Source organism: Ptiloglossa arizonensis, chromosome 8, assembly GCF_051014685.1.
Source record: "Ptiloglossa arizonensis isolate GNS036 chromosome 8, iyPtiAriz1_principal, whole genome shotgun sequence".
NCBI classification, from domain to species: domain Eukaryota; kingdom Metazoa; phylum Arthropoda; class Insecta; order Hymenoptera; family Colletidae; genus Ptiloglossa; species Ptiloglossa arizonensis.
In genome coordinates, this window is record NC_135055.1 from 17,357,848 (window position 1) to 17,382,039 (window position 24,192).

At 41.8% G+C, this 24,192-nt stretch overlaps 1 protein-coding gene across 4 annotated transcripts; it reads right to left on the bottom strand.

Annotated features, from left to right (window-relative positions):
• Positions 1–413: 413 nt before the first annotated feature.
• On the bottom strand, positions 414–23,372 carry LOC143150021 (vesicular glutamate transporter 2). Of its 4 annotated transcripts, XM_076318006.1 has the most exons (13): positions 19,187–19,322; positions 14,289–14,388; positions 13,895–13,953; positions 13,530–13,741; positions 8,916–9,152; positions 8,101–8,185; positions 5,885–6,108; positions 4,597–4,746; positions 4,394–4,526; positions 3,965–4,120; positions 3,803–3,888; positions 2,938–3,190; positions 414–2,817 (listed from the first exon to the last, which is right to left on the bottom strand). In XM_076318006.1, the coding sequence occupies exons 2-12, from the start codon at positions 14,303–14,305 to the stop codon at positions 2,966–2,968; spliced, it is 1,584 nt and encodes a 527-aa protein (XP_076174121.1). In that variant the 5' UTR covers positions 14,306–14,388; positions 19,187–19,322; the 3' UTR covers positions 414–2,817; positions 2,938–2,965. The 4 variants fall into 4 exon arrangements, with proteins under 4 accessions (XP_076174121.1, XP_076174119.1, XP_076174123.1 ...); XM_076318004.1 differs by lacking the exon at positions 19,187–19,322 and adding an exon at positions 23,231–23,372 and having other exon boundaries at positions 414–3,190; XM_076318008.1 differs by having other exon boundaries at positions 414–3,190; positions 19,187–19,238.
• Positions 23,373–24,192: the final 820 nt, after the last annotated feature.

Below are 24,192 nucleotides of genomic sequence, written 5' to 3' on the forward strand. Positions count from 1 at the left end.
TTATCGCGCGGCTCGCACGACGTGGCTCACTGATATCTATTCTTTGTGAAAACCTGCAACAAATAGCGCCGCGATACCTTGGCAAGATAAATGAATTGCGCAAATTGATTTTTCTTATCCGTGATCGTTTATCGTTATTCGCCAGGTCATTTGCACCGCTTATCTTTCGATTGTTCTCCTATTCTCGAACAATTCGTGTTCGAATTTCATTGGTTGCGCGCACGATTTCAAGATATCTGCGCAATTAAAATTAAATAATCATTCGTGATGCAATGAATCGTACGGATTGATCGATTCGAGTCGTCGGAAAACGTTCAACGTGTAACAACGTTCTCGTGGCAATATTCGAAATGGAAATACATGTTTCTTTGTAAAAAAGATTTGCAGTTCGAAGGACAGTGAACTCGCCGAAGTTATATATAATCGTATATTTTTTATTTACATACATATCGTTATCAATAAACTGTACCATGGATTTCTTGGCGTTGAATCGATTTTGTTACAAAGTGGTGCGATTTACTTGGGGAAAAAAAAAGAAAAGAAAACAACCACCCGTGGTCCATCGATAGTTATCGAGTTGTCGATCAATAACGATTATCGAGATTTATGTTTGACCGGGGCGCTTTCGCGCGACCTTGGAGCCTGTCAACCGAATCCTCGATTACAAACGCAATCCTTTCGAATTACAATTTCGGTCGATACTAATGGCGGAAGTGACGCGTGAACCACGAAGAACGTGGAACATGTACACGTAGACCGGTGGTATCGAACAGGTATATGTGGGCCTCAGACCCCCCAAAAAAGGGTCTAAAATTAACGTTAGAGATTTGATGAATTATTGAAATTTTACTCCGCAATATTCGGTGTCCCGAAATAATATTAGCCATTCGATAAATCGTTTAAATTTTAGTTCGCAATATTTAGTGTCCCAAAATAATATTAGCCATTCGACGAATCGTTTAAATTTTAGTTCGCAATATTTAGTGTCCCGAAACAATGTTAACGATTCGATAAATCATTTAAATTTTAGTGCACAATATTTAGTGTCTCACAATAATGTTAGCGATACGATAAATCGTTTAAAGTTCACTTTACGTTATATTTTTTGCAACAGTTAATTTGCAATATTTTAAAATGTATACTTTGTATTTATTTTTTAAATTCAATTATATTGTTTCAATAAAATCAACTTTCAGGCTCTGGACTCCATTGTAGGGACTTACGGACTACGTGTTCGACACCACCAACTGTAGACGATTATAAACTCGAATACTAATTATATTTGTACGCTCAAACGACGCACAGCTGAATAACAATCGCCGACGAAAAATCAAAGCTCGTCTATGTGCATAGAACAGCGCATGCGTTTCTCACGCGTATCAACGAACCGTTTTTCATTTAATTTCGCGTTACACGGTGCAATCGCATCATCCGCGTATAATTGATTCCTTATAGACTGTTAAGTATTTACGTGTAACTTAAAATACTCGCTTAGAATTAACGAACAAAGAGAACAGCGTGGTTTATCGTTATCGTATCTAAACGGGGCCAGTATAAAAATAATTAAAATTACAATACTTGCAAGGATCATTTCTTAACTTTGTGTACCTTACAAATGGAATCATTAAGTTTCAAGCTGAGAGAAGAAAAAGACAGAGACCGTATAGCTTTATAGAACATAGTGGACTTCGTATTGAACATTTTTTCTTTCGTGAATTTTCATATTCGAAGGAATAGTGACTAGCAAGGATTCGTGATCGAATTAACGATAATAGAACGAATACGTTAAGTACTAAATAAGTCAGCTGGGTGCGATCAACACTGTTGTATCCGGTCTGTTTTATGACAGAAACGTAGAAATGATCGAGAACTGTGCCTAACGTAAGGCACTAATCAGTATAGTATAACTTCTCTATTTGTCTTTTGTTTTTGTACATTGTATTTTTCCATTTTCTATGGCGTATTCGGCGTTCGTGGCGCTGTAAGCTTCTGCGAATACGCGGTAAGTACGGATATAATGTTTTATTTCCTTACAAACATCTCTTCCGAACACGGCGCATCTAATGGATAAGTCGAGCATCGCCGACAATGTTTGCAGAGACATTCTTAATTACAAGTTACGTAGAACTAGTTAAAAAAAAAAGAAGAAAAGAAAAGAAAAGAAAAGAAAAGAAAAAAAAGAAAAATCACAAAAATCTTCAGAGCGTGTACCTTACGCTCTCGACGAACAGAAAGAAACCAGAAATACGAATTCTACGATTGTAAGTCGTCGTCAATTTGTAGTAACTTAAACGCAAAGAGCGTTATTAAATTTAAACAACGAGGAAACAAAACGCGCGTGCCTCTATAGTTTGGGAACTGTTGCTCGAGTACCCCTACGAGATCTATTTCTTCTGCGGACAATTTACTATGGTCCGAGCGAGATAATTCGGCCGCTCGAGGTCACCCCGTCCCCCACCCCTCGAGTCTGCGCCTCGGGAGCGGGGATTCGTCAAACGACGCGGAGGGGAGTGACTTCGAACGACCAATCGATTTCGTCGCGGCTACAGTGGTTCTGGTCTGAATGCATGAGAGAGGTTTCGATCACAGAGAACGTAACCGGACGGCTCGCCCGCTTAAGATCGTAATTCAAAACAACTAATCAACGCTGCGAGTATTTGTGCCTGTCATCTCGACGTAAAGATAGAAGTGTGCCAACCAAGAAGAAGAAAAAGAACCGAGGCGACGTCTTCGTGGAACGATTCATTGAGTGCTACAATGTACATGTATGTGTATACTATGACGTCTGTATCACTTCTCCCACATGGACTACGGGACCTATTTACATAGATACAGTGTCGTTACCAAAAAATAGACGTTTCCCATATACAGAGCTCGGTGTGTTTGTCCCTATCTCGAGACCGTGGGAGAAGTATTCGTAATTCAGTTGACACTCACTTCTCGTGATTCGTCACAGACGAATCCGTTACGCTTCCTCGGAAGTGTTCGATCGGGCTTTAACGAGTTTCCCATTCTTTTCGGGCGATTTGTTCAACGGCTGGGAATCCTCTTGAACCGATTGCGGATACTTTTGGTCGGGATAGTTCCACGGTTGGATGTCACCCGTGCCAAATATCTGATACACGATGTACGTGCCGCACGCAACGCATGAAGTCACGCCAAACACTTGCCTCCACGCATCGAGTGCTTGCTGTGAAACGAATTATTCGTTATTCGTGGATTCGAACGTCGTGGATACGTCGATCTCGTTCGCAGGAGGTGCATGGATACGATGCAATGGGAAAAATAAAGGCTGCAGAAGGTACAAGTTGGCGTACATGCGGGTATAGGCGTGCTGGTTGAGGGAACAAACATCTCGGATATTCTAAAACGAGGGGAGACCTGAAATTTCACTACTGGGATGCTGAAACCGACACAGTGGAAGGGGATCTGGACATTTCGGACTCTTCGAAGGCTGAGGATTTTACATTCTCGAAACTATGATACAACGAAGGACTCGAACTTGATCTTCCAGTTCTCCAAGATGATACACCGATACAAGTACATTCTCAATTCGACTAGTTTGTCGCTAATACATATATGACACTATTGTAATTTTATTTTTCAATGTCACGTAAAAATTCAATGTGTGTACAAAGTCTGAAATAATAAAGTCTAAAAGACCGGTCGTTGTAAATACTTACAATCAAATTGGTGCGTGAAACAAGGTAGAGACAAAGATATTGGATTAAAGGTACAAATAATGAAACATATGAATAGCGTTGGAAGGAACATTTGCGAAGTTAAACAAAATTTTACTCACGCTATCCTGAGTGAGCAGACCAGCTACAACCGGGGATAGGAAACTCGCCGTCATGTGGATTGTCTGCGCGAACGCCAATATCGGACCTGCAAGCAACGAACCGAATGAGAAACCTGCGTTCCGTATAGAATCCCTCGCGGAATCAATATCTTGCTGCCTCACCAGCGAAATTTGGCGCGATATCAACGATGCTTGCCATTGCTCCTGCATAGGCAGCAGTGATAAGGGTAACAGCTATAAACCATACCACCAGAACGAGGATAATGTCACAGCCTAAATAGCCGATCAATACCAACAGTATACCAGGAACTACTTGGGCTGCAAGGGCAGACAACGTAATTGTTAAAAAATTTTATCAGATTAAAAATACAATCGTGTCTCTATTTCAGTTTATATCTTTCGATCGTTGAATTTCGATCCTCTTGGACGAAAGTCAACAGTAGTATCTATACAATACTTGTGTAATACTATGTAATATTTATCTTTGAGCTACAGATACGAGCTAAATAAAAACAAGCTACGACCAACGTCTAATTATTTCCATGCAATTAAGAAGACTCGAGTCACCGAATTTCGATCAAGGATACGTACAAGCAGCGGTGAACACCTTGCGAACGTTCGTCAGTGACAGAATCTGTCGCGTGACGAGGACATCAGCCACGTAGCAGAACAACACGGAGCTGAAATAACTGCAGATGAATGGTAAACCCGACAGTACACCATTCTGAAAGGAAGAACGGTTTTTGTAAGATGATTATTTCATACAACACACCGAGTATATTCGAAGCACGTACCGCTTGAATACTGAATCCCAGAACTGTCTTCATGTACATTGGTCCAGATATAATGAAGATGTAATGCACCCATATCCTTCCAAATGTGGTGATCCCGATCGACCAGGCTGGCCACGATGTGAGAATGGACCTCCACGGAACTGGCATGCTCTTCACGAAAAAGCAGAACAATTTTGATCACCTTCAACCGGTAGGGTAAAATAGTGGTTACGCAGGTAGGATGAGATCAATCGAACCTCTACGAAAGAAACTACGAAGTCTGTGCAACAAATTACCAATCAGATTCAATTTGAGTTCGAAATTTTTGAAAGAACAAATATATTCCAAAAACATTCTCAACCTTCTAAACGTCGTGTATCACTGATACATACGAAATGTTTTTGATTTTCCTTATTTTTTTTGTTTATTATTTGTCTAATATTAGAAGGTAATTTCTTTTCGCAAAATATTTCCTTAAAAACAAAAATCCAAGCAGGCCACTAAGCCTGAGAAACAAGAATGTGTCATCAGAGGAGATCGCGAATGTCTGACCAAGCATTGTCTCGTGTTCCAAAGTTCATTTACACTCGTTGACTGTAGCTTGAGCCCGGCATTCAACAAGTGTTCGACTGTCTCGACCTCCGTCTTGTCTCTTGGTAACAGCGAGAGGAAAACTCATCTTCGAATGTAGTTGAATCGATACATGTTCGGATACTCGTTAAAAATAGCAAGCTCGGCTCAAGTTATAACCTAACGAACTGCATAGAATACTTGACTGTTGGCTCGATCTTTTCAATGAATTAGTCAATTGCCATTGGCGCAGGGACAATCTGCCCGATATTTCAATCCTTGAAACAAGCGATAAAGCGACAATTATTGGGACCACTTCTGGTTCGAGGGAAAGCAATTGTAATCGCGTGGTTCCTAGCTGTCTTATGGTTCCTAATGGACGCTCCTGGTTCCTGGTAGACCTTCCAAGAACCCACTGAACACTCCTGGTTCCTGACAGACCTTCCAAGAACCGAGTAGATACTCCTGATTCCTGATGGGCCTTCCAGGAACCGAGTAAACACTCCTGGTTCCTGATAGATCTTCCAGGAACCGAGTAGATGCTCTTGATTCCTGATGGACCTTTCAGAAACCGAGTAAACATTCCTGGTTCCTGATGGACCTTCCAGGAACCAAATAGACGCTCCTGATTCCCGATAGATCTTCCAGGAACCGATATATTCGATCAAAGTGACAACTCTGTCCGCGCTAGGTCAACACGTTGGCTACGAAAGGACTGAGGACACGTTGGCTACGGTACCTCGTTCGTCCCGTGAACTTGGTTCCCAACACTTCCTTGAATATACCGTAGCTCCTGCTGGGATATTCTCGGATGCGCTGCGGGTGTATCGAAGGCGTAGAAGTACCAGAAAAGGCACCAGAGTATTCCGATGCTGCCCGTCGTGTAGAAGACCACTCTCCAGCCGAAGTGGGCGATGATGAATCCGCACAGTGGATAGGTTATCCCGATGCCAAAGCTGAACCCTGAATATAGATAATCTAGACGTTAGGAGTGGCTCACCCCACGACCCCGAAGGAAGCTGAAACATGATGCTTGTCGAATGGCTTCACCTTGGCTCGTGTACGATTCATGCGTGGCGACGATCGCTCTTCAGCGGTGGCGCTATATTTCACCCTGTAAAGCGATTCAAGTACAGACTTAGTACGAGAGGATGAAGATGAGTGCACGTCGACGCTGCTACAGTGGGACAATGAAACTTCTATACCTGAAAATATATCAAGAGCGGGAAAAAGCTTGACCGACCGTATAATGAGCGACACTCTTCTTCTCACTGGATTTCGTCGATTAAGTTCTGATCACGTTCGAAAACTCGGACGAACAATTTGAAATTCGTGGACACGTTCAGCATTCGTCTCTCGAGAGGATTCGCGCACGATTGAAAAATCTGGCGATCATCGAATTCGCAATCTTGGTTCGCTCGGAGGGTTTAATTGTCGTTTGATCTTTCACGCAGCGTTTCGTACCCTCGTTACTCGATCTTAAGTAGAACAAATTGAACGTTACGAAATAAAGCGAAGAAAAATCGTTGAGAAAAGTCAAAATCGCTACTTCTCGAGACTCGAACGTGCTTCGTTCTTTCGGACAGACGAAAAACATTTAAAAATAAAGTATCGTCCGATAGCTCGACACGTTTGTCAATTGACGTTAAAACGAGCAAAATCTCCAGCCACCTGAAAAGATCGTAAAAAGGCGGGAAAGATATTCGAGTCCCGGAAATAGCGATCTCAAGAATGTTTTCATCACTGTTCCTAACCCAGACCCCAGCTCGGGACCCATCAAGGAACTTGGAACTACTTCGATCTCGTCCTTGAAACCTTTCGAACGAAACTCAGATCACAAATCAATGCTCACCAGGTCCTTTCGATCAGCAGACCTGAGAAGAGAGAAACCTGTCGTTTTTCTTCGAAACGGCACGATAATTTTGAACATCGTTAAATATCCAGCCTTGACTATTAACATGGTACAGCGTTTCATGGCGAGTTATATGAACGTTCGTCCCTTTGCTGCCCAGGTCCGGTGCAGCTCGTTAACGAAATTACCAAGCATCGAAGGAATACTCTCAGCCAATCCGACACGCGATCGACCGACAGCAAAGGGACGATTTGACACGCACCAAGGCTAGGCCCGCGTACTTCTGCGACGCTTTTCGAAACGAAATAAAAAAAAAAAAAGAGAGAGAGAGAGAGAGAGAGGGAGTTTGGCGTATTATCGGTGTCGTTCGTCGTATCGGGGTGTATGTGTCCCAGGAAAGTTTGAGTGAGAAGGATGATCGGAATTATCGCTCGTCGTATAACAAAGAGAAAGAGACATAGTGAGAGAGAAACAAGACATGTTTTCCACACGGCAGGCACCGACACATATAGAGAAACGATGAGAGGACAACATTATGAAACGTGTTCCTCGAGAGCCCGGCTGATTCTACCAGCTGGAAGTATACTCGGCCATTCTCATGCTGTTGAGCGGTCGCTGTTGAGTATACCCCTCGGTCCGGCGAATGCAATCGCGTGGAGCTTAAACCAATCAGAACAAAGTGAATCAAACAATTTGCATCCGCGCGTAGAACGTGTGCCGCGTGGTTTTCGTAGGACACGCGCGCACTTGTGGTCCGGAACCGTGTGAATTTTGACTGAAAGCGTAAAACGTTCTGAGCGGAGACGACAGAGCTCTTCTCATTCGAAACTTCCGTTTCCCGTTTCTGAAAGAAGCGTGCATTAGTATTCAACTCAGGGGGCGGTGGGGGGACACAAGTGTTTCTTTTCCTTTTTTATCTTTTCTCTTTCCTTTTTTCCCTTTCCAGAGACGGAAACGACGAAAAAGAAAGAGGAAAAAGTCAACGGTCGATAAGGAGGAGTACGACTGGACGAGCGCGTGTTAACGGCGCCGTGCGTATCGAAGTTTCACTGTAATACAGAAGAGAAGGGACACGTCTCGGTTAGAGGTACAGGTAGACTCACCTTGGAAAGATGACATGAAACGAGAGCGTTCCACGGGCGGTATCCAGTGCCCGACGATGGCGTACATGGCGGGCCACGTGAGTCCCTGGAGACAACAGTTTATTTTTTTGAATTTTCTAGTCTCGGTTCGGAAACGATTTAGAAATTGGTGGTAATTCGGAAATCGGGTCTTGTTTTCTACCGTTGAACGTATCGTTGTTGTTCTCTTACTCGTGAAAGTTACGAACGAATTCGAAAGAATTGTTTTATTTTAGAAGAAATAGTTACTGGCGGTGAAATGAATGAAAAGTGACTAAAGCGTGTTCTCGAAACGCAGTCGTAGCTGAAACACACGTCGTTGGTAAATAATACAAACGAAAATAAATATATCGCAGTTCAGTGAATAATTAGCGCGAGAGAGACAGAGTTGTCGCGAACGAGTCTCGCATTACATACGTTTCACGATCGGAACTTTGAATAAACATTTCTACATTTTTCGATGTATCTTTACGAAACTATTTTCAATGGATCGACAACGTTTTCCCGATGAAAATAAATCCAAACACGATCGTGTTCGCAGATACGCGTATTTATATATATATTTGTATTATCCGTAATTAAAAGTAATCCGAATAGAGTCGTGTTTGGACTCGTTTTCAACGGGAGAACGTCACCGATCGATCGATGATAATATCGCGAAGATACGATGAAAAATATAGAAACTGGAAATACGAGTTGGAAGAAATGGAATCTTGATGCGCGACAAGCGAGGGCGATGAAGCTGTTACTTGGATCCGGGGTTACGAAATGTCTCGTAGCGATTCGATGAAACTTACACTGGCGAAGCCCTGTATGCTACGCAGTGCGATCATCGCACCGTAATGAAGAACTGCGGCTGATGGCATCAACAGGCTGCAGATCGCCGTGATTAGCTGCGAGCCACCGAAAACAGTCTTGGTGCCGAAATATTGGGTGAGCACTCCTCCAACCACTTGCGACAATATGTAGCACCAATAAAACGAGCCACTGATGGCCGACTGTATCGTCGGACTCCATTCGAACTCCCCTTGTTCCTGTGTGACAAACATAATCGTAGTTGCTTCGACTTGTTTCTCTTTTCTTTTCGTTCCAAACAGCCCAGCCTTTACACAAACGTCATCGATAACTATCAAGACTATCGATATTCGAAAATAACTATTTTTGATGATCGTTAAAAATATATATATACACGTAATGTACGCTTGTTTATTTCAGGGAATAAAGGAATAATATTCGATTAAGCTACGAGGGAGAATTGTAACAAATATACGTCAATATTTGCGAGGACCATAATGGGTGGACTTTCACAAATTATCAATATTCGAAAATAAATATTTTTGATACTCGTTGAAAAAGGAAAATGTTTACATAACGTGCGTTTGTTTATTCCAGGGAATAAGGGAACGATATTCAATTAAGCCACGAGGGAGAATTGTAACGAATATACGTCAATATTTGCGAGGACCATAATGGGTGGACTTTCACAAATTATCAATATTCGAAAATAAATATTTTCGGTACTCGTTGAGAAAGGAAAATGTTTACACGACGGTTGTTTATTCTATGGAATAAGAGAACGATATTTAATTGACCAGGAGAGATGCAATAAACATATCAGATGTTTGGAAAAATTTCGCAAAAGCACCGTTTAAAAGCGCAGACGTCGAAGTGTTTGAACAACTGAGAATCCTCGTGTGTTTTGTACACTTAGGACTGTCTCTGTCGCGTTATACAAGCGTGACTCACCGTGTTACCGATTGTTTACTCTGTCTGTGCATGTGTTTGTGTGCACAATCCTAGTTATTGTCGAGTTTAAATACACCTGTTCCGTAACAATGTTACATCTCGGAAGAGTATCTAAAGGCACTTAAATTCTTGGCAAACAGAGGACATTTTACTAAACCTTCTACAAACTTTCTCAACGATTACAAGTTTGATTACTCCGGAAATAAACGAACCGTCATCCGAAGAACACAAGAACGTTAATTAACTGCTTTCTACTGGCTACGATATTCTTAAATTTATGTCTCCAATTTATCGTAACTTCCAATCGTCCAATAACTATTACGTATATATAGACTACGTATATTAATCAAACGTTTTTCTACTCTCTATAACATTCCTCAATTCGTATCTCCAATTTATTACAAATTTATCCCACACGTTTCGATCAAGTGACTATGCTTTTTCGATTCTCTAGGATAATTACGTAAACGTTTCGCTATTCTCACGAGTATCAAAAATGTTCATTTTCGTATACAGTTCTTTCATCGCGATGGCGCGTTGATCTCTCCGATTGCAATTTCTTCGAGTTCCTAATCGACTGTATCGACAACGAATTTCGTAGAATTCGTGGTGATACCGAAAAGTCATTATCACTAAACCAGAATTGGTATCGTGACTACACCAATTTCCGCTAAGTAAACGCATCAGCGTTGCACAAGTGTTTACAAACTATATTACTGACTTCACGGTCCGGACGATCGTAACGTGATTGTTGCTTTAATCGTTCAATCGGTTTCAATCGCGGTGAGGATTATCGTGTTGTCACGGAGCCAACAATTACGAAGTTCCGTTGATGGTGAGGTTCCATAATGTCCATAATGCAAGAACGTCCACGACGATTAAACACGCGACGTTACGTGAACACGGTTCCTTAACTGTCCAGTTACGTTGCCGTGCAATCGGAGCGACCTGTGTAAAATAATCATCATAATCGATAACGCGGTGACGACGTCTCCTAAATCGATTTCTAGATAAAACTATACGGACGAGGATGGAGTACTCTACGGATTTTAATTTTTCTATTTTTTTTTCCCCCACAAATATTCAATTCAGGAATTTAGAATCACGCGTTTCCAGAAGATGGAACATAGAATCTCGTTCTACGTGCCTTTCTTCTCTACTCGATACTCTTATTTGTATCGAATGTACAAAGTGATACGTAAATCATGGTACGAACGAGGTCAGCAATTTTATGATTCGAAATACGACGAAAATCAAGAACAATGAAATCGCGTCATTTTCGAGGGAAATCTATTTGAGAATCAGTCGACCACCTGATTAATGTCTGACCTTCCGGATTTCGCTACGGACTGCTAATGTAGCCGTATTTGCACACGACACAGACTCGGGAATTGTTTACTCTCGAAACATACCTATTAACGCATTCTTAAGGTGTGAGAAAGACATTTGAAACACTTGGAGTGGAATCTGTAACGGCGACCTTTAGATATACGCGGGCGTGTTTGATTGCTTTCGGAATTCATTTTCTGAAAGTGGGATTACTCCCGCGTTGTTTCATTATTCTTAATTTTCATCTTTGTGGGTGTCGTAAAATTTCCCTAACCTCGTTTGTATCATTGGGTATGAGTTCCACGCTGTAGAGCTCCAAGATACCGAGGCTTTTGTCCATAATCATTGTCTGTAGATCGTAAACTATAATAGTATGATAATATGTCCCGCTTTAATCCAGAATAAGTAGAGGGCGTGTACGAAAGGCTCTAAATTCTCTAGACTTTAATCACTGCAAATTGCAAAGTTTATTCTAGAGTTATTCAGACTCTAGACCTCTAGTCTCTAATCGCTGGCAATTGCAAAGTTTATTCTAGAGCCACTTGGACGATAGACTCTAAATTCTAATCTCCAGTAATTGCAAAGTTTATTCTAGAGTTATTTAGACTCTAGACCTCTAGTCTCTAATCGCTAGCAATTGCAAAGTTTATTCTAGAGCCACTTGGACAATAGACTCTAAATTCTAATCTCTAGCAATTACAAAGTTTATTCTAGAGTTGTTTAGACTCTAGACCTCTAGTCTCTAGTCTCCAGCAATTCCAAAGTTCATTCTAGAGTAATGTTTGCTGCTAGAGTTTTGGGTCTGGAGGCTCACTTCTATCACCTCAACGATCAGGAAATTACGAACCAAAATATTTACCCTCGAGTAGGGTAGGGGACCAAAGGACCACGGACAGCAGTCGTTTACTCTTGGATCGTCTTTGTTGCAGAGTTTAATAAACAATTCTACGGGAGGGATATGACACTTTTCTCACTTATACCGTGAATTACAAACAACTGTGCACAATGTAGAGTTTCTACATTAATATTCTATATCCTTGTCACGGACCAAAAGAAAATGGTTTGTTAAAAGCAACATGATATAAGGGACATTATTGGATAAATTTGTGGTGGCTACAAGGATAACGATTATTCCATGCAAAGCGGAATCATGGTATTTCCCGATACCTTTCCTCCACACGGTATTTCCAATGACCAGGATAAAAGAATCCTTGAACCATGAGACAAAAAAGTATCTCCACCCAATTACACGTAGCATAGAATCAGAGATTCGTCACTGTTCGGAAGAAGCTATGAAAATTGTATCATCATTTTTCTATTTTTCGTTTTAGCAGTAAATCGATGTTGGTTAGTTTTTCCGATCATCGTGTTTGAAATTCATGTCCTCGTCTCAATTTTATCGCGCCGTAATAACTTCGATTGTTACTTCAAAGGATTCAGGGTTCGTGCAATTGATGCCACGTTCTCTATTTCTAGAAGACAGTCAAGGAGACGCCATTCGTTCGAAGAAACGTGCTTGAACGACTTTGAAATCGTCGAGACGTTACGTATCGCGAAGATCTGGAAAGAATGCCTCTAGAAGGATCAGAATTTCAGAAAAAGGTTATTTCATTCTTGTACAGGATTTCGAATCGCGCATTTATACGACGACTAATGGCATTCCTGCAATTTTACGCAACCAACGCCGGAGGTATTCTTTCCAGTTCCTCGTAGTGGATGCAGAATTTTATTAACTCTTCGGGGCACGGTGGATTATAAAACGATCCAAAGATACACTTCGACCCATCATGGAAAATTAAAAAAAACTCGACACAAGTTGCACATTGGAACCGTTAATATTCTACTTCAAATATTGATCGAGGTGGCGAAAAAGTTCTGTTCTATTTTAGTACGCACAGCTAATTCTACCGCTCGGTTGAAAACAAACAGAACGAGTGGTACGGGGTGTTATTTTACTTAATTTATCTACCTTTTAACATTTCGTACGATACAAAGGGACCGCTATCATTTGGAGTGTTACTTTATTTACTTAATCTATCTGCCTTTTAATATTTCGTACGACACAAAAGGACTAGTATCGTTTGGGGTCTGATTTTATTTACTTAATTTATCTACCATTTGATACTCTGTACGATACGAAAGAACTGCTCTCGATACCCTTCGTCGATTATTGATAACGTTAATTTTCTTCTTTTCTTTCTTTCAAATACCACAGAACTTTTCCAACCGCACGAATAATTAATCTGTCGTTTAGTTTTCAATCGTCTTGTATTATTTTACATCGATGACCGTGCCTCGAGGAGTTGATGCAATTCCGCGTGCATTCGTGACTTTACCTCATCCCTAATCAACGTGTTGTTGCTCACATACGATGCATCCGACGTCACGTAACAATACTTAGACGTCTCCGGGAGCGTGTCGTTCGACACGGATGGCGGTGGTTTCACCATCGCCACCATGGCGATATTGATGTCGTTCCTCATCATGAACGAGACGGTGAATCCCGAGAACGACAGCATGTACAACACCACCCGAGCCGGCACCATGTCTGAAAACGCGAACATACGCGCTGTGATCTACGTGATATACGACCGAGTGGTGGACGAAAATTCTCTAACGCCGCGAATTTCTCGCAACGATCCCTCTTTAATAGCTATCCGCACTCTGTGCGACAATTAACGTGAATAGTTAGTTCCTTTACCTCTCAGTTTTCGCAGGCTGCATGGTGAGCGCGTCTTATATATGGTATGATCTTCGTATCTGCGTAATAGATACAATTGACATTTTTATATAAACCAAGGAACACACACACGCACAGTTTGGTTGCAGGAAGAAAATGGAAAAGGAACGTGTGCAAAGAAAGATTGAGAAAAATCAAAGAAACGGCGTACGCGCGCGAGAATCGAATCGCGAACGTTCGGTGATTATTTTTCGAACGAAAAATAAAAAAAAAAATAAGATAAAGTCGCGACAAGTTAGCGGGTTTAATTACACGGATTAACGAGCTGTAATTACAGCATCGCTGTCAGCCTTTTCGACGCACGACAACGAACACGGGTGTTATTTGACGCGTTGTTAAATTCCGTTCCCCTCACCTCTGGGATTCTTCCATCTTCTTGCGCGTTGCTCGCTTCTCGTACCAAATGAGAGACGTCGACACTTGTGCGGGCGTATGATTCAGGATCACCTGGGATTCTGGAACACAACGATCGATCGAAATCGTGCTACTCTTCACGGCCGTGCTCGACTCTTCGATGAAAATACTTTCATCGATGTCAGCCATTGCGGCGTGTCTTTAAATCTTTCTCGAGCCTTGCGCCGGCTTTCGGCGAAATATTTCGCAACCGCTGCTCTACAACGACTCCACGTGACAGTATTATTACTGTATTGTTTTTTTATACCAGTCGATGAAGAAAAATGAAGGTTTCAAATCGTTTCAAGCTCCCTACAAGTGTGTACTCGTTAAGAGCTCGATCCAAAGCTCGAACGATTTATTTTTCGCGATCTATATGATTCTATTACTATTGAATTATTACATATACACAGAAAGAATGTTTTACACTCGTTGGTAAAGAAAAACAAATGCTTCAAGTCGTTTCAAGCTTCCTACAAATGCGTACTCGTTAAGAGCTCGATCCAAAGCTCGAACGATTTATTTTTCGCGATCTATATGATTCTATTATTATTGAATTATTATATATACACAGAAAGAATGTTTTACACTCGTTGGTAAAGAAAAACAAATGCTTCAAGTCGTTTCAAACTCCTTACAAGCGCGTACTCGTTAAGAGCTCGATCCAGAGCCTGGACGATTTATTTTTCGCGATCTATATGATTCTATTACTATTGAATTATTATATATACACACAAAGAATGTTCTACACTCGTCGATAAAGAGAAACGATTTCGAATCGTTTCAAAAATTCCTTAAAAGCGCGTGTTCGTTAAGATCCAGGACCTCGAAGATTTATTCCTCGCTACATTTATCAATTATTCGTTAATCGAACGAATTAATCGCGCCGTAAATGCTCTTAGGACAGATTACCCGATCATAAATCGTTGCGATCTTGATGCAAATTAATGGGCCCCATTAAGCGACGATTTACTCATTAAATGAATCCCGGTGTCTCGTACCATCATCGTGGTCGCTCCACGAGCCATCGTATATACGTAATTGGCGCGAATTTCAAGATCCGATGCAATCCATTTTCCCTCCTAGGAGATAGTAAATTGCTCCGGAGCGCGGTGTCTCGCAATTACACACGCAACAAATTACCGTACGGATTTACCACATTTTTATGTAACTTCCCCCTCCGAGGTTGTTTTCGAGAGATCCTTTTGTACTCGTCAACGCGGCTATTGGTTACACGCGTTCACCGGATAGATATACATCAGAAACGCGAACGTCGTAATGACGGTCACCGTACCTAATTAAGCGCTTGTTTCCCATTTGGTCGTGAAAGAAAACGACGTGTAGCACAAACGCTACCAGCCGTTATTGTAGTCATTCGTTACGAAACTCGTTTACCGGACGAGCAATTAATAACGAATCCGATACCGTCGACGCGGCGGCTGTGAATAATATTTTTGCAATTTTGCATTTCTTTTTTTTTTTTCCCCCTCGTTATTTCGAAACGAGTGTCTAAGGAACGCCGACTCGTTAGAGCCATCGAATCGACCAACGACTCGAGAGAATAGGATATCCCAGAATTTAATAGCGCGTGGACGAGTCGCAAGGGCGCGATGAAATTCCGACACGGTTTTCATATAACCGGGTATGCGACGAACGCGTTGGAAAATTCATCGTTTCGCAAAGGTTGCGACTTCGATCGCGTGAAACACTTGAAATATGTTTCCTCCAATACGGCCTCGCCTACGTACGAGGAAACGACACTTTTACGCTATTTTCTAACTGTTTTTCGTTTGGTTGGTGTTGAATGTTAATTTTTGTGAGACGAGACCCTTCGAAGGGAGAGATTCCCTAGTAGGTATAATTAATTCTTGAAAGTTTCTTTTGTGTACCGATGGACGAATTAACTACACACTGTAGTCATTATGTTACGCTAGTAACGAGGAGCTAATGAATAAAGCTTCACTTTGTTCCTTCGTGAGTTGGAACCACTGACCAGTTACCGAGTATGAGTAACTCATGATTATACGAGTAACGACCAATCGGAGATGGTTCACCCTTACAAGGAATACTATTCAACCGAACATAAGATTGCAGAATGTTTTTTATGTAAATCGAAGGTATGTGTCATAAAAGTCACGAAATGCAAATTAAAAATGCTATCGAACGATAGCAAGAACAACTAGGAAAAGAAAACGACAAACTGTGGTTCAGAATGAATATTCTATGTTACATAAAAATTTATTATAATAAATGAATAATACTATGTGGAAGATAATAATTAGAGAAAATGAATGCTAATTAATTCTGAGAGTCGACAATACGATTGAATCATGAGCGTGAATAATTGTCGATTAGAGTCATGATAATGTTGGGAACTTGAGAGCTTAAAAAAAAAAAAGGTTGAAAAAGTAATAAGTTTAACGATGACTACGACCAGTTAACCCTGCTTTTTTTGTCTCTAATCTTTACCAACAAGACGGTCAAAATATTTATAAATTGATGTCTTGACACAGCACGTGGCAAGTTTTTCAAAAATAATATCGTCTCTTGCTACTACACAGTTAGTTTCTAAACCTTATTTTTATATTATTCAGCATTTATTAATTACTTCCGCATTTCTTGATTTTCTAAACCTAATGGCATTAAGATTACAAAAAAAAAAAAATACTTTCTTCACAAATAAATAATTCCCTCTAGAACAATAATCACGATCATCTTCCTTGAGACCGCAACCGTTCGTGCGATATCGCAAAAAAAAAAGAAAAACGCGATCTTTCATCTTACTCGAAAACTCAGCGAGCGTGCAATCTCGTTTCCTCGATAAAGTGAGTTGCAATCTGAATAATGTATACAAATTTTCGTTAATTCGAGGCAACAACCAGGTACCGTGCAGCAAGGAAATGCTATAAAACGAGCGTCGTGACGCTCGTCGAGTACTTTTACTTTTCGCGGCCGATTGATCGATACATTTACGAGCGACGAAGTTCTCGCGACTCGTGAATCATCGGGACGATTATTCGTCGCGTATGCACTTGTGATAATTCACCGTACAGTCCGTGCAATTTTTCTTTTATCCCGTGAATTGTTCACCCGACGATTTACGAGACGTAACGCGCGTTCTCTCGAAAATGTTTGAACAACTGGAGCGTATCACGACCAATGCAAATTCCCCGTCGAGTGAACATTGTCAGAGTTTACGTATTGAAATCGCGACGACTACTCGCGACGACGCCTCTTTTCCGCTTTGCGTCGACTATGAGCCGCCGCCAGTGTACTGGAGCGACACGATTCGAGCTGCTGCTCTTTCTCAGCGATCCGTATCGATATTGCGTAATCGAACGACTGTCGATTGTAATTCCCCGTTACACATTGTATTTTAATACACAAGCGCAGGAAATCCGTTGTACGAGATTGTCGCGCGTGTCCCACGTGCCCTTACCATTCGTTGCTAACAGAACCGAATAACCAGCGAGCGATCGTTTCGCGATTTTTATCCAGAAAATGATACACGAGCTACACAACGTCGTGTCGGTGTTGGATAAATTGCCTCGAATTGTTACACTCGAACGGTACGATCGTTCATTTTTATCGATCTCGATTGTTACGAGTCTCGCGGAAAGAACAAATCGATTCGTACGAGCGACGTTTTTCTCCAATCTACAAATACTGTTCTCGACGATACACAATTACTATTGTTCTTCATTCTTGGGTTATTCGTGCGAGGAATGTATCAATCCGCAACAACGATGAAATGGATTGCGTTTGAAATTTCGGAGCTGCAAAGTTGCCGCGCGAAACATCGAATTATTTATTGTTTCTCTAGCACCGTGCGTATACGTTGGTCCCGCTCGTTGCAAAATTCGGCTATTGAAATTCGAGACTGGGAAATAACCCCGCGAGAACTTCGGAGTATCAGATTTGCATAACGAATCATTGAAACAGAGCAGAAGCGTATTCTTGTGTGCACGGTGACGTGGCCGGTAGGTTGAAAGCGAAACGATGATGGTGCAAGAAACAAAGAGAAGGAAAAATTATACTAAGTAATTATTGCGCACGTGTTTGCAAACGTAAGCTTCGAAAATGCGAATCGTGGATTAATGTATCGTGGCGGTCGTAAAATGTTTCATCTTCTCCGTGGTTTGCGCGCGAATTACGAATCGATGCTCGAAATAATTAACAGCTACATCGTTGAACGATTCTCGAATTCTCAACGAGCTTGTTCCGACGGAATAATCGTTTACTCACAGAGAAGCACGTGGGCGCTCGACTCGACTCTAATTCCTCCTCGATCGATGTCCAACTACACCCGATGTTTACATCACAAGCTCGAGAACGGTTACGTGTCCCGAACACGTTAAACGCCGTCGTGGTCCCCGGGGACCGGTGTTCCAAAGTTACAACAATTCTCCAAAGCACTTACAAGACACGAACTCTGATACTTGTCAACTTTTAAATAGCATTACCCTCGTTGGTAATAGTATAGAAAGTACACCGACGAATTATCCCGGTATATAGAGAATCGTGTATTCAACGTGTCGAGAATACTTGCTCGAACCTTAGTGTAAAAATATTCGATAATTCGTCGATGTACATTTCATACTGTTACCAACGAAGGTAATGTTACTTAAAAGTTGATCGGTGTTACAGTCCGCGTCTTGCAGGTGGTTTAGAGAATCTTTGTAACATCTCCAGGGAGCATCGTGGCGTTCGACGCGTGAAGTATAGAAAACTGGCGTTGCGTGTAACGCGTTAAACGTGTATCCCGACACCAGCGAGGACCGCGTGGATTCCACGGATTATGGAGCGGAAGATTGTTCCATCGGAACGTGAAAAACCCGGGTAAAATGCTGGAAGACCTACCCGCGATCCTCTGGGCAATTCTCCCAGCGTAGTTCTCAGCGTGCGAACGACAACAGTGACGTCCCAGCGACGAATGAAGATATACAGCAGGACGAAAAGAAACGGGACATCGTCGCGAACGAAGAGAACCGCCGACACTGAAAGGCGAACGGGCCACGAGGCACCGAGCACCGTCTAGGCCCCGCCCCCTTCGCCCCCCTCGCTCCCCGCTATTTGATTGGTCGTCCGGCTTGTGTAGGAAGTGCGGCGAAGTTCGAACGATAAAACGCGAGAATGACAGTGCGGTTCCTGCGATTCCTTCGCGACGATCGCGGCGCACCGCGCTGTTACATAGAGATCGCCCAGATGGATTTCCATCGGGCCAGTACGTTGATCGTATCGCCGATATCAACGACACGATCGGCCGAACAATGGATAGAAAGAACGATACCGGATAATGGGTGTTAATTGGAGTCTGAAATCGATACGATCAATCGTCGCTGCTTATTAATTTCGCGCTCGAAACACCGCTCACGAGGGTGGGGAATCGGCGTCCGTGCTCGCAACGAGTCACGTTCTCTCTGTCCCTTCGTACTTTTCGTCGCACGCGTCATTCTTCACGCGGGATTGTGCAATCGATATTGCAATTACCATTCTGGTTCGCCGTGCGAGTCTTTCGTCGGATTTCGACGATTTTAATTCGTTTCGGGATTAAAACCATCGCGGTGGTTGCGAGGTTGAGAAGGTTTTGGGAGTTTGATTTTTCATCGGGGCGTGGAATGTTTCTGACTCCGGGGCGTGGAATATTTCTGACTTCGGGGCGGTAACGATTTTGGGGCACGCCCACGGGGGCTCCGATGTTCCGAACATTTCGGATAAATTGCTCCTGGATGCTCGTAAAAGACGAACGGTTCGCTGAAATTTGAAATTGACGATGAGTCACGACTTTAGTTTGTTTCTTCCAAGTTTTCATTATACGCGTTATTGTCTACACGAATTGTGCAATCCTCGCAACTTCTATTGCGGGTGATCGCTATTCTGGTTCATTGTGCGAGTCTTTCATTTAATGTAGACGCTTTTAATTCGTTTCGAGGTTACGAGAGTTTAGAGAATACGATTCTATATCGAAGTTTGGAATATTCTTGACTTTTAGCCGGTATAAATTGTAGAGTACATCGGTTTCCAATGCTCGTGAATGTTACAAGCGTTTGTGGAGATGATTTGAAATTGAAATCCTGTTCCCTGTTGTGTCAATACGGAAATACTGAACAGTAATGTCACGCGTATACTCGATGTCGTGTCGATCGAATACATTTTATGCGCATGACTCTTTCGATCCGTAAAAAAAGTCATCGTGTTAAGTACGTACTCATGCATGTGCAGATTTCGCTTTCATTTCGTCGTTTGTACAAACGTACCTAATTAATTTACGGAACTGTTCCTTTATTTAATTTCCTGCTACATTATTTAGAAAAAAGGACAGCAGTATCTAATTAATTAAAAATAATACATAAATACATAAAGTTGTTACTTCACTAATTAATATAAAAAGTACTTAAAATAAATTTTGCGGTGACACATATTTTAAACAAGCTTCGAGATAACAGATGTTTCAAACATTAAACCAACAAGTTTATCGACTAAACTTTCAACTGAACGTGACGGTTTGCTTAATAAATAAATATTTATTCGTCGTTTGAAAATAAGAAATGAGTGAGTTGTAAGCATTTAACGAATCATGCAACGTTTCCGTCTTGCAGTCAGTCACTGAATATACCGACGAAATTTGTATCAGAACCTGTTGCACACTCTGCACACTTTCGATTTATATAAAACGTTACTGCATCGTGTATTTCAGGGTACAATATGGCGGATGGTAGATATGCAAAATGTGATATCATTGACTTCGTTTTAACGTTGCAATGAGATTTATAATTTCATCTATTCCGAGAAACTTAAGAACACTGTTTCATTATTTGGAATTATTATTTTCAAAGTTGTATCACGAAATACGATAACGTAATTGCATATAAAAAAATGACGTAAGATAGCAAGTCATTTAAAATAATTCTTTGAACAAAGTTACGCCAAAAATGCAAGTTTACATCGGTCCTAGCGATTAATGAATATCCAATCAATTTTTCCCCGTCGATCATGGGGATAAATTTTCCCCCATCGATCGACATAATAATACGTGGAAGTTTTCGTTTATTTTCAATGCTGAATCCAAGATTACCTCGTGCAGTAACGTAGATCTTCGTCGTCCAATACTTTCGGTCGTTCCTTGTGGTCGTGGAATTATTTAAAAGTAATGAAACGTTAATAGTGAACTATACGCGACTACGTGATCGTAAAATTTGCGCGAACCCGTTGACATTGGCTCACGGTCCACTTTATCATCGCAATATTCATTAATTTGCATCATCGAAATCAACGACTCTTTAAAATTCATTGATAAATCTTGACCCTACGATACGTGATTCTCATTGCTTCGTACAATGTACATTAACATTTTTTTAATTGAAATATTCGTTTCGAACCTGTCTTCGTGCAACGATAAAAAGAAAATCCGTACACGGTGGGCGATTTCGATAGTTCGCGACAAAGTTCACGATATTGGGGTCACATTATTTTTTATTCGTTTACCGTTCGAGCTGAAAAAAAAAGAGAACTGTTCAACGTATAATAGCGAGATAAGATTAGTCAGAATCGATCTCGTACGCAATGTAATATAAATTCTACGTTAAGGTAGTTACCACGTCTGGTTAAAATGTCAAAAATAATAACCGTCGATCGGATTGGAAATACGAGATAATAACGCATATCGAGGTAAATGAACCAGGTCTAGAGAGAGAAAAGCGAGCGACTAAGTGGAACGCATAAATTGTGTAGTTTCTCAATTCGCGGCAGCCGCGTTAACAATTTCAATTCCTCGTTCTTCCGGAGGATTACGGTTCGTAATGTTGGTCGAAACTTACGATAGAATACAGTTCTCGGAACGATACATGGGCGTAAATTATCGAGCGTAATAATTTACTCGCGAAATTAATTTGTTTACGAGATCAATTTCTCCGTCGCCTCGAAGTGACGTTGACAACGTTCCACGAGAGACCGTCGCCATTGAAATAAAAGCGCGTGGAAACACGCGACGATGTGCAAAGTGATCGATCGTTCCTTGGAACGGGAAAAAAAAAGAAAAAAAACTCGGCGTTTCATTAACTACGAGGAACAAACCGCGACGTTACACGATGCGTTTGAAATTCGGCTTAATTATTATTGCACATGTGACCCTATTTAATTTATCGCGTGATCGGCTCGATGGAATTCTTGCGGTTGCCGGCACGGGATCGAACATGTGACCAGCCCTCGTGACGTTTCAATCTACCCTCGATTGTTCGATTCATCGTTCTCGCGTGAATAGTACACTCGATACGCGAGACAATACGCGACATCGAGACAACGCTAACGATACCAAACTTCGAGTTTGACACTTGGTGAATACACGAAAGGAAACGCTCGCTTACGTTTCCTTCTGCGAATCCACTGAACGCAATTTCGCAAGCAAACGCAATTTACTCCTCCGACAACTATAATCTGCTGGGAAAGGTCAATTAGAGGAAACACGGTTGCACGCAGATCGATGAAACCTTATCTACGAGAGTACATGCGTGTTGCCACGCATCATCGCGAAGCATCTCAACGACGTAAAATTCTCGAGTTGAACGGAGCGTACCGGCTATCGAGAGAATCAACGCGTCGATACCGACGACACGACTCGTAATTTGTCGATCGTGGTGTTGCCAGTCGTTGCATCATAGGAATGCGTCTCTCCGAACAGATTTATTCTTCCTTCGAGAAGTCTCGCGAGGAACTACGAGCGCAGTACTCGCTGCAACGATGACCACGGTTCCTAACCTCGTCGCGGAGACGCTTTCCACCGAGGATTGAGGTTATGTTCGACGCGAACGATCTTTTCCGTTGATATATACCACGTGGCCGTGGTACTCGTTTCGTAATAAAGGGAAACTGAATCGGAGAAAGCGATCGATCGTGACAGTGACTCACCTTCGGCCCGTCTTTGCTTCCGACGAAGACCTTCTTAAGTTCGACAGCTCGCCCCACCGCTCGCATTTTCGCGAAACACGTCTCCTACGATGTTTCACGTTCTCCGAGACATCGTTTAAAGGATGGTGGGGGATCACGCACTCGAAAAATTCACCGTTACACGCGAACCACACAGGAACTCGCACGTCGCACGAGCCACGAAATACGTGAGCGCAAAATGCTCCAGCGTTTCGTCGCGGCGCTCCTGTGCTCGCTGCTCGAAGTGTGGCGGTCACGTGACCTGTATCTCGATACGCATTCGCGCGCTTCGATCGATCAACAACCACTGCGACGTCACGCGTCGACTCGCTACCGTTCGGCAGCAATCGAACCTTCGGGTATTTTCGATCAATTTGTCGTTCGCGCGAAAGGGCGTACGTAACGATAGATGACGTAAAAATAAGAAAATAAATAATACAGAACCGAGGTATAGTAATTTCGATATTTTTAATCACGGACGGTGCTTCGCGGCTTATACCCTCCGAGAGAAAGTTACAAAAATCGAAGCTCACGCTTCGAAGAACTGTGAATTCGTCGAACGTTATCTACCCTGTTTCGAACGATAACCGAGCCCAATAATTTTAAATCGAGAAAAAATCGAGGGGCTTGATTATCGGTTCGATACAAACGACGTAACACTGTCTAATACTAAAGACTGCTTCAAAATCTTTTCACTATGGACCAAAGCACGAACGAAGATAGATTTTCTTCTTTTTAATTTACTAAATATTAAAAATTATGAGACCAAAGTCTCCTAACAGGTTTTCAATAAAAAGATATGTGAAGAATCAATTGCAATGATCGATAATTAAATATTTTTATTATTACTATTTCTTCTCGTAACAATAATAAAATTCTTATCATACTGTGTATTAAGAACCATGAAATAGATACAAGTACTTCCACAATTATTATCGTAGCAT

What these genes read in the sequence shown, in the direction of transcription:
- LOC143150021 (XM_076318004.1), bottom strand. An exon ending in CAGCCTGCGAAAACTGAGAG is followed by an intron (nt 13,742 to 13,894) that starts GTAAAGGAACTA and finishes TCGCGTTTTCAG; the next exon opens with ACATGGTGCCGGCTCGGGTG. An exon ending in CAAGGTGTTCACCGCTGCTT is followed by an intron (nt 4,121 to 4,393) that starts GTACGTATCCTT and finishes CTGCCCTTGCAG; the next exon opens with CCCAAGTAGTTCCTGGTATA.